Source organism: Helicoverpa zea, chromosome 20 (assembly GCF_022581195.2).
Source record: "Helicoverpa zea isolate HzStark_Cry1AcR chromosome 20, ilHelZeax1.1, whole genome shotgun sequence".
Lineage (NCBI taxonomy): Eukaryota > Metazoa > Arthropoda > Insecta > Lepidoptera > Noctuidae > Helicoverpa > Helicoverpa zea.
The window spans coordinates 903,999-920,041 of NC_061471.1; the positions used below are offsets into that span (position 1 = coordinate 903,999).

Consider the following 16,043-nt stretch of genomic DNA (forward strand, 5'->3'; position numbering starts at 1 on the left):
GAAGACTACCATTCGAAGTAATCGGAAGTAATAATTTTATTAGGTCGTTGGTCCGAAATGCCACGGTCCCAGATAAAGTTGTTAATTTGCGTCCTCAAGCCCCATTAAGTAAATTCACTGCTAAATAACAATCTTATCTATTGAAAACATTATTAAACTAAGCACAAAACAATTACACTCTTGTAATAACTGTGCATTATCTTGATTTATATTTGATATAAAAGCAATATAGTGATTATGTAGATAGGTATAGGTGACCGCTGTGTTTATATTGCATTTTAGTGCAAAGCACCTTGCATATCGGAAGTGATTGGTCTATCTGAAAAGAAGATCCAGTAAATACTTGGTTCCCAATATTCTATCCACCTGTTGATTTGCTTACCATAGATATATCCCATTGACTTTAGCACCATATAAGTTATGTCAAATTCCTGTCTCTGCATAGATAATTATTGGGAACTGCCGTAAAAAACAGTATGAGGTAATCTTTGATTTTATTCATCATCCTCCTCCAGCCCTTATCCCAATTTTATTTGAGATCTATACGTTTTCTTCTTCCATACTCTTCTTCCTGCCATTATTTCGCAAGTAACATTATTTCCAGAAATATGGACTTTTACACATCCATCGCTTACTCTTTGATTTTAGTGTAATTGATAATCTGCACAGGGCAAGAATTTTTTAAGACCTTTCGGTTGCTATAAGTTGCAGCCAAAATAGCATGACCAACTGTAAGATAACCCACTTCTGGAGTATAATGATTAATCAAAATTTCTTAAAATAGCATCACTATCCGCCTCGTTATTGCGAATATACGACAGTGGGCGTAGTATGCAATATGCAGTTTGTTTCCTAACAGTTGAACTGTAGCTATTATTGCGAGTTGCGTCACCGAGATCATTGCCTTAAACGTCTACCTTACAATTCATCATCGCGTACTATTAGCCATTGCTTTAGTGATTAGGACATAAAAGTGTTTGCAAATCGTTTGAGTATGTGACAAATGGCGAATATATCGCATGCAATAGGTTGGAGATTTGAAATATAGACATAGATGCATTCATTTATATTTCTGAATGCATCCCTTCTGTATCAAAAGATGCATCCAATAATGGACATTTTTTTTTCTTGAAGAGGTTGTTGCAATTGTCAAAGTCTTAAACACACTCAAGCATTAATTATCCAAAAAATATTAATATGTCTCTTAATTTCCTAGTCTCGGTTGAAATCTGCTTATCACTTATCTGTTCACCATCACTGGATCAGTCTCGAAACTATTATTTCAGGAGAAATCAAGTGGCCTCTAGAGAAAAGTACATACAGAAAGAAAATAGTAAATTGATGGTTTTTTTTTTTACAGAATAGCAAAGAGCAAAATGACGGCAGCCGGGAGAAATACAAGGACTTCACGTTCGACCACTCGTACTGGTCGTTCGCGCACGAGGACACCAACTATGCTGCGCAGGAGCAGGTGCGACCATCTTCAATATTTATTTATTTAATATTCAGAATGCTTACTAATTTGGTTTCAAGGTCCGGAAAAGGATGTAGTTCCCTTTTGGAAGTAGTCCTTTTATAAAGAATTACTAAATTACAATAGTTTTCATTCATTGGTAAAAACTCGATCGCGGTCGCCTCTACACGAAACTATAAAATTCATTAAATTAAAATTATCTTACGGCTCTTTGCACATGGTGGAACTAGCTTTTTACATAGGCAGTTATTATATCAAACGACATAGCAAGTTTACTATATAGGATATTTTGGAACATTTGGTGTGGCCAAATAGACACTTTTCAAAAAGTTGATAGTAGTTGTCTTTACTGAAGTTTCTCCGTGTTCGGAGCGCCTTACTATGCCGGTAGATCAATCTCGAAAAAATGTCTCCACTTCCTGAAGCTCTTTTATCGTGTCCTAACCTGCTCCATTCTAACGTGGTCTTATTATGTTCCAGGTGTTCGCAGACCTCGGGCTGGACGTGATCGACAGTGCGTTCGAAGGGTACAACGCATGCGTGTTCGCATACGGACAGACTGGCAGCGGCAAGACTTTTACTATGATGGGATCACCTGTAAGTTGTCATTTTCTTCATATATGTAGTAGAAACTGCTGAAAATTTTTCACAAAGTTAAGGCCCAGACTGAAGTTTTTAAACAAACAATAGAATTTCTCAGGGGTACTGAGTGTGCGAGGTCGATATCGAGTAAAGGGTGGTTTGAAAACAGTTTCGCTCTTGAGTCTAGGCCTAACTTGTACCTGTAATATTCCCTTTAAAGCATTTAATTTTATTTCAGTATTTGCTAATAAAGTTGAAAATAGGGCGCAGCCAATCATTTCAAACCTCGATGGCGCGAAACCTCAAAGATACTTTTTATTTCAATTTAAAAAAGAATTCTTCACTGAATTCCAATTCAATCCAGATAAACATTTCACACCATCCCCAGGAGTACCAAGGCCTAATACCCCGGATATGTCGCCATCTCTTCTCCCGGGTGGCCGCCGGCAAGGAGTCCGGTGCCTCCTACCGCACAGAAGTCAGCTACCTCGAGATATACAACGAGAGGGTCAAGGATCTCCTTGCCTCAGATGCTGGCCACTCTCTGAGGGTCCGAGAGCATCCGAAGTTGGGACCCTATGTGCAAGACTTGTCGAAGCATTTGGTGTCGGATTATGATGATATACAGGTTTGTGTTTTGGTTTTACTTTTTAGGGATCCTTTTCGTAAATAATTTCATAATTTTTTTTCTTATGGCAACAATGTCGTTAAACACAAAAGTTGCTTTTGTTTTCATGGAGTTTTTTGCCGGTTGTACTCATCGAGACACACTCCTAAGAACCGTCCAACTAGGTCAACTTTTCATATGATCCTGTGTAAAGTCCTGAACTAAAAAAAATACTTTAATAAGTTAATTTAAGCTATTTTTGATCCCTAAAAACTTGATATCTAATAAGTTTTTCTTCACCGTCCACAGGAGTGCATGCACCGCGGCAACCTCCACCGTACGACAGCGTCCACCCAGATGAACGATGTATCGTCCCGGTCTCATGCCATCTTCACGATAACGTTCGTGCAGGCCAGCTACCTGAGGCACAATAACATGCCTAGTGAAACTGTGTCTAAAGTGCATCTTGTGGATCTAGCTGGCAGGTAAGAATAGAAAAAACGTCAGAAACGACAAAATATCGCATTTGTTAGTTGTGACAGCGTCCACCCAGATGAACGATGTATCGTCCCGGTCTTTCTATCTCTTGGATCAGGATGGCAGGTAAGAGTAGAAAAATTAGCAAAAACGACAAAAAAAATCACATCAGTTAGTTGTGAGACAGCGTCCACCCAGATGAACGATGTATCGTCCCGGTCTCACGCCATCTTCACGATAACGTTCGTGCAGGCCAGCTACCTGAGACACAATAACATGCCTAGTGAAACTGTGTCTAAGGTGCATCTCGTGGATCTGGCTGGCAGATAAGACTAGAAAAATAGGCAAAAAACCACATCTGTTGGTAGTCAATCGTCATCTCATCTGTTTTGCCTTTCCCACCTTTTTCGGGGTTGGCTTCCAGTCTAATCGAATGTAGCTGATGACCAGTGTTTTACATGAAGCGACTACCTGTAGCCCAAGCACGAATATTTGCGAAAAGTTATTCGTATCGAAATCGAGTAACATTTGTATGAGAATTGTACAGCGCCCCTATCGGGCGTAAAAGGAAACAAAACATGGCAGCACGAACATTCTTTTGACGTACGGTAACGTAAACTCTCGAAGGCTGGCTATCGAGTATGGTCGAAACATTATTCACTTGAAAATAGTCGGTGAGAAAGGTTTCGAGAAGTGTAAAAATAAAGTTTTAACCGTGTTTATGTTTGTTTAGAGTTAGTTTTGTGAATAAAATTATTGTTAAGTTATTGGAACAATTAGTAATAGCTTCAATATAATTTAAAATGCAAGGACCGCCACTGTATGAACGTAGTACCGCATATTATTTTTTAGCGGCTTTACTAGAATATTATGGATATCAATCACGAGAAACAAGGTAAGTAATTAAATCATATTTTATTTATTTGCGAACCTATAGAATTAATGTGTTTGAAAAAAAAAATGTTATTTATATGTTTATTTTTAATCATTGTAGAGAAATTACGCGCAGAGCAAAACTTAGGAATAGAATTTACCCACTGGACATAAATGAAACCGAATTTAAAAATATAGAAATAGCATTGCACTTAAAATACTTCACACTAAAGTTTATGCCACTCAAACTTATTAAAACTGTTTACTCACGCTTCCATGAATTCAACCATCATTTCATATTGCGTCTGACTGGTTCTCATAATATTTATTATATTGAAAGCACTTAATTATTTGTAGCAAAAAAAAAAAAACAGAAATACTTTTGTTGTGGACGTGTAGCAAAACATAAACAAATTTGGCGCCCTTACGCGCGTCGGATGTCAAGTGGGTGCGTTCGGTACCCGTCATTTTTAAAAAATAAAATCTCCGTAACTATGTTATATTGCTAGAGATAATGCCATTTTATAATGTCTAATAATTAACTTTGGGTCTCTTTTTTATATTACATTCAGTTTTTATTATAATTTAATAATAATAAAACGTTTAATCAAAGGTAAAAAAAATATTAACAACTAGAGTTAGTTTTCGAACGCACCATTCATTCAACAATCGTTCATTTTGCTCACTGTGGCGCGTCCCTATTTACATTTGCATGACGTCACCTTGGAATTCGAATCGAGTGTTCGATAGTGCTTCGAATGTGGTTCGTGCTGCCTACTATCGACAAACTCCGTTTTCGAATCGAGGCCTCGATACATTGTCGATTCGAATACGTTAGATATTCGTGCTTGGCCCACTGATCTACCTAACTCTTAGTAACTCTGAGGCTATCTGGCTGTCAAGCTATCTGGCTTCCAAGTACGCATAAGGACTGCCGAAGAAAAAGATGTTAAATGGCAGCCAAGACCCACTAATGTCACATTCTCAATACTCAATACTTTAATGCATACCATAATGTTTAATTCTGCATACTACTTTTATAACAATTTGCATAAATCTTTATACAAATAAAGTATATCTTAAATCATTATGTATGTCTATACTACAGTGAGCGAGCAGACGCGACGGGCGCTACGGGCCAGCGGCTGGTGGAAGGTGCTCACATCAACAAGTCCCTCGTGACTCTTGGCTCTGTCATCTCCGCGCTCGCAGAGTCCAGCCAGCCTATTGAAGGTAAAAAAATATTGTATTGTATCTCAAATTGTTACAGAAGCATAAAAATCGAGACAGCACCTCATACAATACTTGTGTTGGCCTGTCCCACATCATCCCTTATCTTATCTATTAATTAAATAATTATAACAATGTTGAGACGGTAGGATAATTATTACAACTATAAAAAGAGTTTTTTTTATTACCCTAAAGGCTCCAAAAGTACAGTCAACTTCAGGACAGTGGTAACAGTTTTATAGGAAAATCGTACTTATTATTATTGAGTTAAGGTGCATGACAGTTACCACTGATTTCGATGCCCAGTCTACCGTACCAAACCCAGTTGAAAAATTCGTGCACTTGGGCTTTCACACCAACATTAATAAACCGATTGAAATGAAAATAGATACACCGCCTGGACCCTGCGAAACGACATTTACACTTTCTCCAAATACGGAAACTAGTACAGCTAGCGATAAATAGGTAATATCCTCTATAAGAATAAACGCACTAACGAAATATATTAATTTCAGCTCGCGTACAGAAAGGCCAGAAGAAAGTGTTCATACCGTACCGCGATTCGGTGCTCACGTGGCTGCTCAAGGACTCGCTCGGCGGAAACTCCAAGACTATCATGATTGCTGCTGTGAGTAACTATACTTTGATTATCTATGCTTTACAAATAATCAATGAATTCTACTTCGAGGAAAAAAAATACTTTAATTAATTCTTATTTTGATGGATAAAGCATGTCGGCAACAGTCTCTGAATTAACGCGCATGTCACACAATTTTAGGCACCAATTCCTTTCTATGACGCTTATTGAGGCTTTGGCAGAAAACTACTTCCTGATATAAGAACAACATTTTATTAATATTACAATTTCGACTTAATTTCCATTGTAATATGTAACTATAAGTTTATTTACTTGCATGAAAAGCATCAAAATACCAGAATATATTTGTAGCCCAGATTCTCTACACTGATTTGTCCAATCACACTCAAGTATTGCATTACTAAATTTTGCCCTTATGACTGGGTCGAAGACATCATATAGACAGTCGCTCCATGTGCCACACAGGTATTCAGCTGCATCCATTTAGTTTGGAAGTTCACCCCAACATTATTATTAAAAGGCTAAGAGATTTTCTCAAAAAATCCAAGGCAAAACCAACCTTATTCCCCCAATACTAAAGGCCAATTCCCCACAGATATCCCCAGCAGACTGCAACTACGGCGAGACGCTCTCCACGCTGCGGTACGCCAACCGCGCCAAGAACATTATCAACAAGCCCACTATTAACGAGGATCCCAATGTCAAGCTTATCAGAGAGCTTAGAGAGGAGATCGAGAAGCTGAGGGCTCAGATTAACCATAATACTGTGAGTAGATATGCATTTTTAGGAAGTTTCAGCCGAATATTTAAACTTCACTAAATTTTGTGTTATTCAATAAACGTTCTTTCACCGTCACACTTAATTTCTGCACCAGAAATAGTTTAAAGCAGAACTAAAAGTTAAGTCATGTTTGAGTATTTCGAGGTTAGACATTTTTTCAACACCTTATGACTGCAAAAAGCGCCAAATGCAACAGGATTGATATCCTTCTTAAGCTCCAAATTAGAAATCGCCTAAAATAAGCTTTTTTCAGAGCGACAAAAAGTTTGTAAAAAAAAATGTTTTATATGAATCAAAATCAGTGGTTTGCTGTCATGTAACCTAACCTAACAAAATAGGTATTTTCAAAAATAAACCTTAACGCAACTAAAATAAAGTAACTTTTCCCTCCAGGATCCTATAGAAACAGAACCCGCAGTACTAGCAACCCTTCAACGCAAAGAAGCACAAGAGAAAGTCCTGACAGAGAAGTGGACGGAGAAGTGGCGGGAGACACAGCAGATATTACAGGAGCAGAAGGCGCTGGGGCTGCGCAAGAGTGGGCTGGGCGTCGTGCTGGACTCCGACATGCCGCATCTGGTGGGCATCGATGATAATCTGCTGTCTACTGGCGTTACGCTGTATCATTTGAAGGTGAGGAAGTAGTTAAACTAATAATAATAATACGTCCAAGGCCAATTTCGGCCACAGCGGCTGTTCTCATATAAGGTGATCAACCAGCTGAGCAGGACATATTTTGGTGCGCGAGCATTTGAGACACTATTCCTTCACTTTCTGCGCGCGATGGGACGGCAATCCGACACCACCGCAGAGAGATCACAAGCAGACCGACATTAACGTGCTCTCCGATGCACGGGTGTATCATTCACCAACCTCCAGACTCATCATCTTCGTCTTCCTTTTCCCAACTATGTTGGAGTCAACTTCCAGTCTAACCGGATGCAGCTGTGTATCAGTGTTTTACAATAGAACAACCTTTTTATTTCTAGTAAAATATTCCTTTAAAGCTAAATAGTTTTTGTGACAGCTTGTGAAGTTTGTTAACTGGTAATAGTGAAGTAGATACTTTTGTTGGAACATCATTTTATTGCCTTCAAAAACAGCATAGATTTGGCAAATAATAGGCATGATGACTGGGTTTAAAAACAATGATTCTAATTAGTCCGCATTTAAGACTGGCAAAAAATATTGGACACATATTTTTTATTTTTGATTTGTGATGTATGTGTTTTGTATGTGTTTTTTAGTTTAGTTTAAAATAAATTAATAAGAACCCATCTGCCGCATTAGGCAAGTCCTGTAAGGGTAGATGTAAGGTTGTGTAAATAAATAAATAAATAAATTTTATCAAAACATTAAATATACACTAATATATAACGCAACGAAGATTGAGAGGGGCTCGTGACGTCACGTCTGTTTGAAAGGACAATGCTATTCTTTGTATGGAAGTTGGGCTCAAGGATTGCCCACAATTACCGCATAGTGTATACTGTTCTATAGGCTTATGTTAGTACCCAGACCAAAGTATTTCAAAATCTATGCCAGGAGTCCTGAGAAAAACTTGTTTGACTCTTATTCAATATTACGCAAAATATGCTTACGAACTCTTAACTATTCCACGTATACTAGGTACCTTAATTGAAATGAAATAAATTAATTGACAACGACGAGGTGTAAGTATACGACAATTTTTTTTTTACCTTCTTCCAAAAATGGAGGAGGTTCTCAGTTCGTCTGTTTATGTTTGTACGCACATAACTTCGTCGTTTACCAATCGTTTTAAACAATTATTTCATTTTCCAAAGGGCTTACTTCCCAAATGGTTCCTTTATCATCCGGACCAGAGTCTGATGATGGAAACCTCAAAAAAATCGTGTACAACTCTCAAAAATTGAAGGCACATATCAAGTAAAAACTTGTCATTCGGGTATAATAATATGTCTCCGACACCACAAATCAGTGGAGGTTAAGAGCTGACCTGACGAAGAAGACGACAGAGAGACGAGGGAACTCCTCAACGGTATCTACTAAGTACCTCGTGTTTGAGCCTATTTTATACGTCTTGATAAGATTTTTCTAGTAGACAGCTCTATAGCGCAGGCGTCTTGGTCTTCTAGATTTTAACCGAGAATTCGAATGTATTGCGGTAATTGCCTTTTTTTCGGGAAATCAGTGACGGTCACGGACAGTCACGGGTCAGTTCTTATTAGAATCCAATGCTTTTACAATTTATTTTAAAATCACAGTAAGTAAAAAAATAACCCATTCCCAACATTTTCCACTACTGGATAGACAGCCACATCCTGAACGTTGAGATTGACAATATATGCAAGAAAATGTTTATATAAGAAAAGTCTTGTCAGATTAATTTTGCTGGACCCCTGGGACCGATTTCAAAAATATTTTTATTTCGTGTTAAGAGTGAAGTGAGGATGCTATTTCAACTACGCCCACTACTGGGCAAATGCCTAAAATTTAGTAAAGTGACTATCTATGGAGAACATTTGAACCGGTTTCCTCAGGACCTCTGGGAGCGATTTCAAAAATATTTGGGTTTCGTATTAAGAGTGAAGTAAGTAACATATTTTGACCACTCCCAGTGCTGGGCAAATACCTAAGACTTTGTAAAATGAGTATCTATGGAAAACATTTGAACTGGTTTTTCCTCGGAACCCCAAGGTGCGATTCCAAAAATATTTTTATTTCTTGTTAAAAGTGAAGTTAACAACCTATTTTGACCACTCCCACCACTGGGCAAATGCTTAAGACTTGTAAAGTGACTATTTATAGAGAACATTTGAACCGGTTTTCCTCGGGACCCCTGGGAGCGATTTCAAAAATATTTGGGTTTCGTAAAAGAAGTGAAGTAAATAACCTATTTTGACCACTCCCAGTGCTGGGCAAATGCCTCAGACTTTGTAAAGTGACTATCTATGGAAAACATTTGAACCCGTTTTCCTCGGGACCCCAGGGTGCGATTCCAAAAATATTTTAATTTCGTGTTAAAAGTGGAGTAAACAACCTATTTTGACCACTCCCACTACTGGGCAAATGGCACAGGCTTTGTAAAGTGACTACTCATGTGGAATATAAGAACCGGTTTTCCTCGGGACTCCAGGGAGCGATTTCAAATATTTTTTGCATTAAGTGTTCAGAGTGCACTAAGGAACCTCCTGGAACTACTCCCACTGCTGGGCAAACTTTGAGCCCACACCCTGGCATTGTCCTTTGTACTCAGACGTGACGTAACACAAAATGTTATTGTGTTATATCTTAGTTGGTTTTTGTTTGTGAGAGAAAATAAAAAAATCGTGTCCATTATTTTAGGGATATCTGAAAAACGGACTAATAACTTTTTTTGTCATCATGACTATTTGGGAATTGTCAGCGTGTTAACAATGTGTGTGGGTATGTCAGGAAGGCGAGACGGTGATCGGCAGCGCGGAGTACTCGCCGACGCCGGACATCGTGCTGAGCGGCGCCGGCGTGCTGCCGCTGCACTGCCGCGTCACGCTGCGCGGCGGCACCGCCACCCTCGCGCCCGCGCCGCACGCGCAGTGCTGGCTCAACACCGTGCTCATCGACAAGCCGGCCAAGCTCAGTCAGGGTGAGTACTGACACGTGCTGCCGCTGCACTGCCGCGTCACGCTGCGCGGCGGCACCGCCACCCTCGCGCCCGCGCCGCACGCGCAGTGCTGGCTCAACACCGTGCTCATCGACAAGCCGGCCAAGCTCAGTCAGGGTGAGTACTGACACGTGCTGCCGCTGCACTGCCGCGTCACGCTGCGCGGCGGCACCGCCACCCTCGCGCCCGCGCCGCACGCGCAGTGCTGGCTCAACACCGTGCTCATCGACAAGCCGGCCAAGCTCAGTCAGGGTGAGTACTGACACGTGCTGCCGCTGCACTGCCGCGTCACGCTGCGCGGCGGCACCGCCACCCTCGCGCCCGCGCCGCACGCGCAGTGCTGGCTCAACACCGTGCTCATCGACAAGCCGGCCAAGCTCAGTCAGGGTGAGTACTGACACGTGCTGCCGCTGCACTGCCGCGTCACGCTGCGCGGCGGCACCGCCACCCTCGCGCCCGCGCCGCACGCGCAGTGCTGGCTCAACACCGTGCTCATCGACAAGCCGGCCAAGCTCAGTCAGGGTGAGTACTGACACGTGCTGCCGCTGCACTGCCGCGTCACGCTGCGCGGCGGCACCGCCACCCTCGCGCCCGCGCCGCACGCGCAGTGCTGGCTCAACACCGTGCTCATCGACAAGCCGGCCAAGCTCAGTCAGGGTGAGTACTGACACGTGCTGCCGCTGCACTGCCGCGTCACGCTGCGCGGCGGCACCGCCACCCTCGCGCCCGCGCCGCACGCGCAGTGCTGGCTCAACACCGTGCTCATCGACAAGCCGGCCAAGCTCAGTCAGGGTGAGTACTGACACGTGCTGCCGCTGCACTGCCGCGTCACGTACCGTGCTCATTGATAAGACTTATCCTTACATAGACAGGAGCAAGAGATTTGGAACGTCCTACGCACCCGTTAATATAGGACCTTATAAGGCACCAGTTCATTGCGAGGGAACAAACCAGATTACTTAAAGATAAAACAGTAACATGCTTTTCGGCTGCGTCAACTGTCACATCAAGAATTTTGTAGAGGTGCTTTCTACAGGATTTAAGCTCTATACATCAAAATTTTACCCCACATATGAGTGCCATTGGGATTGTTGTCATGTCACATACAGAAGTACGTACGAAAGATTACATTCGTTACACAGAGAATTTACCCGCTTTTGTGTCTTTTTACATTTTCATTTTCGCATCAAGCTGCCAATAAAACCGCTTGCTGAGACTAATATAAAAATAAATGCTTTTGTCAGGCTGTATCCTGCTCTTGGGCCGTACGAACATGTTCCGCTACAACGACCCGGCGGAGGCCGCCAAGCTGCGGCAGGAGGGCAGTGCCTCCGCCATGAACCTGTCGCGCCTCTCCCTGCTGTCGTGGTCCACCACCGACCTGGCAGCTAGCACTGAGAACCTTAACACTACGCTATCGTGAGTAAAGCTTATTATAAAATTCAAGACTTCGTTGATGATAAAAAAAGAAAGAAAAAATTATTTTTCAGAATGTAGTACAAATATAGGTATTTTATATTGAATGGAATCTCACACATTCTACCGAATTGGTGTACAAAATATTTGGCTTAATATCTAATTATAATAAAGCACTATTCTATATCTATAATAATTTTCTTATCATCCAGAAATGTTTTAAAGATATATGGTGCTTACTCATCTCTGCATGTGTGGCTTCCCGGGCAATCAAATGACTATTTTATTCTCTTGCATTGTATAGATTTGCAGTTTACCTTTCGGTTGCATTGTATAACTTTAACAGCCTACTATTATTATGTAATATGAGATAGAGATATGTGTTTGTGATCATATTTCTTTTTAAAAAGAGTGTCTTTGGAGTGTCTTGCCGGCTCTTCCCCATGAGACCAACTTTTTGGAATCGTGCAATTAGTGTGGCGTTTCATAAGAGCCTGCAAAGGCCTATTTGAAATAAAAACATTTGACTTTGACTTTCAGTATATATGAGAAAGAAACTGTTTTTCAAGGTTATTAATAATTTAGTTTTATTTCCCAGGGACCTGGAGAGCGAGATCCGCTGCGAGCGAATAGAAGCGCAGAGAGCGGAACTGGAGCGAGAGCGGCAACAGTTCCTCCTTCAGCAGGAGGAGCGGCAACGTCGCTGGCACGCCGAGCGCGAGGAGCTCATACAGGCGCAGAGGAAGCTGGACGAGGTCAGTGCACATAGCATTACATCAGCTGACTAGAGAGCAGAGCGGCAACGTCGCTGCACGCCGAGCGCGAGGAGCTCATACAGGCGCAGAGGAAGCTGGACGAGGTCAGTGCACATAGCATTACATCAGCTGACTAGAGAGCAGAGCGGCAACGTCGCTGCACGCCGAGCGCGAGGAGCTCATACAGGCGCAGAGGAAGCTGGACGAGGTCAGTGCACATAGCATTACATCAGCTGACTAGAGAGCAGAGCGGCAACGTCGCTGCACGCCGAGCGCGAGGAGCTCATACAGGCGCAGAGGAAGCTGGACGAGGTCAGACTAGAGAGCATGTACTTTCTTAGTATATCTTGGACACCAATGACTGTGTTTCGGATGGCACGTTAAACTGTAGGTCCCGGCTGTCATTGAACATCCTTGGCAGTCGTTACGGGTAGTCAGAAGCCAGTAAATCTGACTCCAGTCTAACCAAGAGGTATCGGGTTGCCCGGATAACTGGGTTGAGGAGGTCAGATAGGCAGGCGCTCCTTGTTAAACACTGGTAATCAGCTGAATCCGTTTAGACCGGAAGTCGACCCCAACATAGTTGGCATGGAAAAGGGCTCGGAGGATGAGGATGGATATATTTTATTGGAATTCCTTTACATGTTTTTGTCTACCATCGTTTCCTTGTTTTCAATAAAAAATAATAGTTTAAAAAACTAAAAAAATACGCTAGTCCTATATTGTCATCAGAACTCGGAGCGTGTGCAGAATTTCATCCTAATCTAAGATCGGGAAGTGGGTCAAATAAAGATTCAAAGATTTTTTTACATACATAATTACAAGTGAAGTTAGTATAAGCGTGTTGATATTTGTATGTCGTCGCTACAGGAGCGTGAAGCGATGGAGCGCGAGTACGCGGCGGCATGCCGCAGGTTGTCGGGCGACTGGCGAGCGTTAGAGCGCGGCTGGGGACAGCGCCGCAGAGCGTTGCGGTGCCGACAGCGCGAGCTCGCCGCACGGTCGTTACGCCTTGCCGCGCTTACCGACACGCATAGGACTGCGGTAAGTGTCCTATGAAACTTTTAGCTATGGTCTTACTATAAAAAAGTTAAGCAGATGTTGAACACTTGACTAAAAAAATGACGGATTATGACGTTGAAATAAGGTCCGATTTGCGGCCACACTTTTTTTTTAACAAGTGTTCAACAGATGCTTAAGTAATATTGCATAAGTTTAAACAGTAATTATTTTTCTTCGGACTGAGTTCCGGTCATCAAAAAGTAGCATAACACATTTATTATGTAAGATATACAATGGACTTCTTTCCGGCAAAAATATATGTAGAAACGCTTTTTTTTTTCATTTGTTTTGTCTGTAGATAAGAGTGCAAGAAGCATGTTTACGTAATGTATAATTATTTATGTAGATTAATTTATAAATAACTTAGATTAATTAGTTAATTATTTATATTTTTTGAATGTTTGTCTGTCTTTCAAGGGTCACTTGTTCGCTGGTATTACCGGCAAAAAATACAAACTAATAAAACTGTTGTAATGCTTCCCTGAAAACGCATTTAAAATTACATGTATTAAATACACAATAACCAACTTGGTGACGAGTGGCATCGCCTCGCAATATCTGCCAATGAGACTCCTAAAATATTTTCAACAAGTATTTCAGAAATGGACGTAGTAAATTAAGTATAGACTTGAGCACATATTTCTGAATAGCTGTGTGTGTTTAGCCGCGGGTTTCACCCGCGTACGGCAGTAACTATATATATATATAGTAATAATTTTTCATTTCCGTGCAGTAGTTTCGAAGCCAAGAAAACAATCAATTTATTTTATTATATTAGTAAAGACGAAATACCAAAAACAGTAAAAAAACATATCACGTTCACAAGCCTAAAAAAAGCGAAAGTAATAAACTAGATTAAAACAGTGCAATTACAAGGTTACGTCAACATGTGCAATCAGCGGTGTCATTGTCCTATATGCACATTTTGCGATAACTGCACTACTATCGGAACTCGAACAAACAATCGATATTTACAGAATCGATTACGGGAAGTCCTGAGGAAAAACGCATGTGTTCTTTTCTCGGAATTTTAATGACGTTATAATGTTTTAAAAGGTGTAACAAGTTTATACTATTATTTTCATTAATAATGTATCTAAATGTGTGAGTTAGGTTTTAACATTATCGTAAAAACCTCAGGATGGTCTTAATTCGGGACATCTCTCTTACAGTCTATTAGTGCAGACGCCAGCAGGTCAACCTACCCAAATCTGTGAAATGTTACCAATCGAACATTAACGTTCCACTATTGTGATAAGGTTGAGAATCGATTGAAGAAAGACAGATTGAGGTAAACTCATGTAGCGGATGGCGCACACAGAATTTTCTACTTTTTGAACATCGGGAAATGTAATAAATGTAGACCAAAAAAATCCTGGGAACACTAACTAGCAAAATTATGAATAAATAGTGATTAAATACTTACGCTGATTCACCAAAGACAAATTTAAACTCACTACAATCTAGCTTTAACATTATCGAGAACAAACAGTAGCCTACTGCTTAGCACAAACAATGAAATTATTGTTTTTATATTTCCCACTGTTTGTCACTGTGTGCACTGCCGCGGTGTTGCAAACACGTTTGTCTTACTATTGTATAAGTGCCTCTTATATGTGGGTAGGCGTCGCTATTTATATTTATTTTCCTTCATTTTTTTTGGAGCTCTGAATTTTTTTAAAATATTTGGTATCTATAAACTACCTTTTTTATAATTTTTGACGTAAATCAAATAAATGATAAGACTTTGACGTATTTTGAAATTTGAATGGATACTTTCCTCATAAGCGGAATGTTTGTCTCATCGATCGTCTATTGTTGAGTCAATTGCATCAATTGACTGAAATATTCTCTAAACGAAACATTATCAATTGTAATTTATTGTTTCTGTCTTCAAAACATGTATTCAAACCACTATATTGGCGTTAAGTCCTCCTTTCTACACGTTTCACATTGCATAAAGTATAAATATCACAAAAAATTTTTTGCAATTTTTTTTTTCGAAAAAATTCAGAGCTGCTTATATTTATTTTTTTATTATTTTGATTTGCGCCCGGGGTGTAGGCAGAGGGCGAGGAAGGCCGAGTGGCCGCGCTCCGATCGCGAGTCGACTCCAAGAAGGCGACTTTACAAGAATACGTCGCTTCCAGTGTGAAACAGCTCTTGGATAGTGGATGTAAGCTGGATGAGGTAAGTGTTCGTGGGCTTGTAGGCTGATATGCTATAAGTTATCTATCTGTTGATTTGGTTACTGGGGATTGAATTTTGACATGATCCACATAAGTATTGTAGTAATCAAATTAACAGATGGATTTGTTATAGAAATTCGTTGTAAGTAGTTTCCTGAAATTTTTACTCTGATTTATTTACGAAGTGTGTAAATCAATTTCTTTGTTATAACTTCTGTAGTAGAGTATGATTTCCTGGAAATTGCTTAGAATAGGCATACATACTTATAATGTTGCCAACTGGTCCCTTAAAATGTATAATCATTTGCACATGTTATCAAATATAACATCTCAAACTAAACCTTGATTACCTAAAAACTTAATAATCTGTTTTA

The 16,043-nt window shown here is 40.5% G+C and overlaps 1 protein-coding gene across 3 annotated transcripts in view; it reads left to right on the forward strand.

Annotated features, from left to right (window-relative positions):
* LOC124640127 (kinesin-like protein Klp98A) overlaps positions 1–16,043 on the forward strand; it is a 42,411-nt gene that overhangs the window by 10,945 nt on the left and 15,423 nt on the right. The window contains exons 3-15 of one of the 3 annotated variants that reach the window (XM_047177787.1): positions 1,361–1,471; positions 1,955–2,071; positions 2,445–2,684; positions 2,973–3,148; positions 5,122–5,246; positions 5,759–5,871; positions 6,437–6,607; positions 7,016–7,255; positions 10,040–10,229; positions 11,492–11,666; positions 12,262–12,418; positions 13,289–13,462; positions 15,545–15,670. In XM_047177787.1, coding sequence (XP_047033743.1) covers positions 1,361–1,471; positions 1,955–2,071; positions 2,445–2,684; positions 2,973–3,148; positions 5,122–5,246; positions 5,759–5,871; positions 6,437–6,607; positions 7,016–7,255; positions 10,040–10,229; positions 11,492–11,666; positions 12,262–12,418; positions 13,289–13,462; positions 15,545–15,670 — 2,115 coding nt within the window. The other 2 variants (XM_047177785.1, XM_047177786.1) reach the window with 2 other exon arrangements.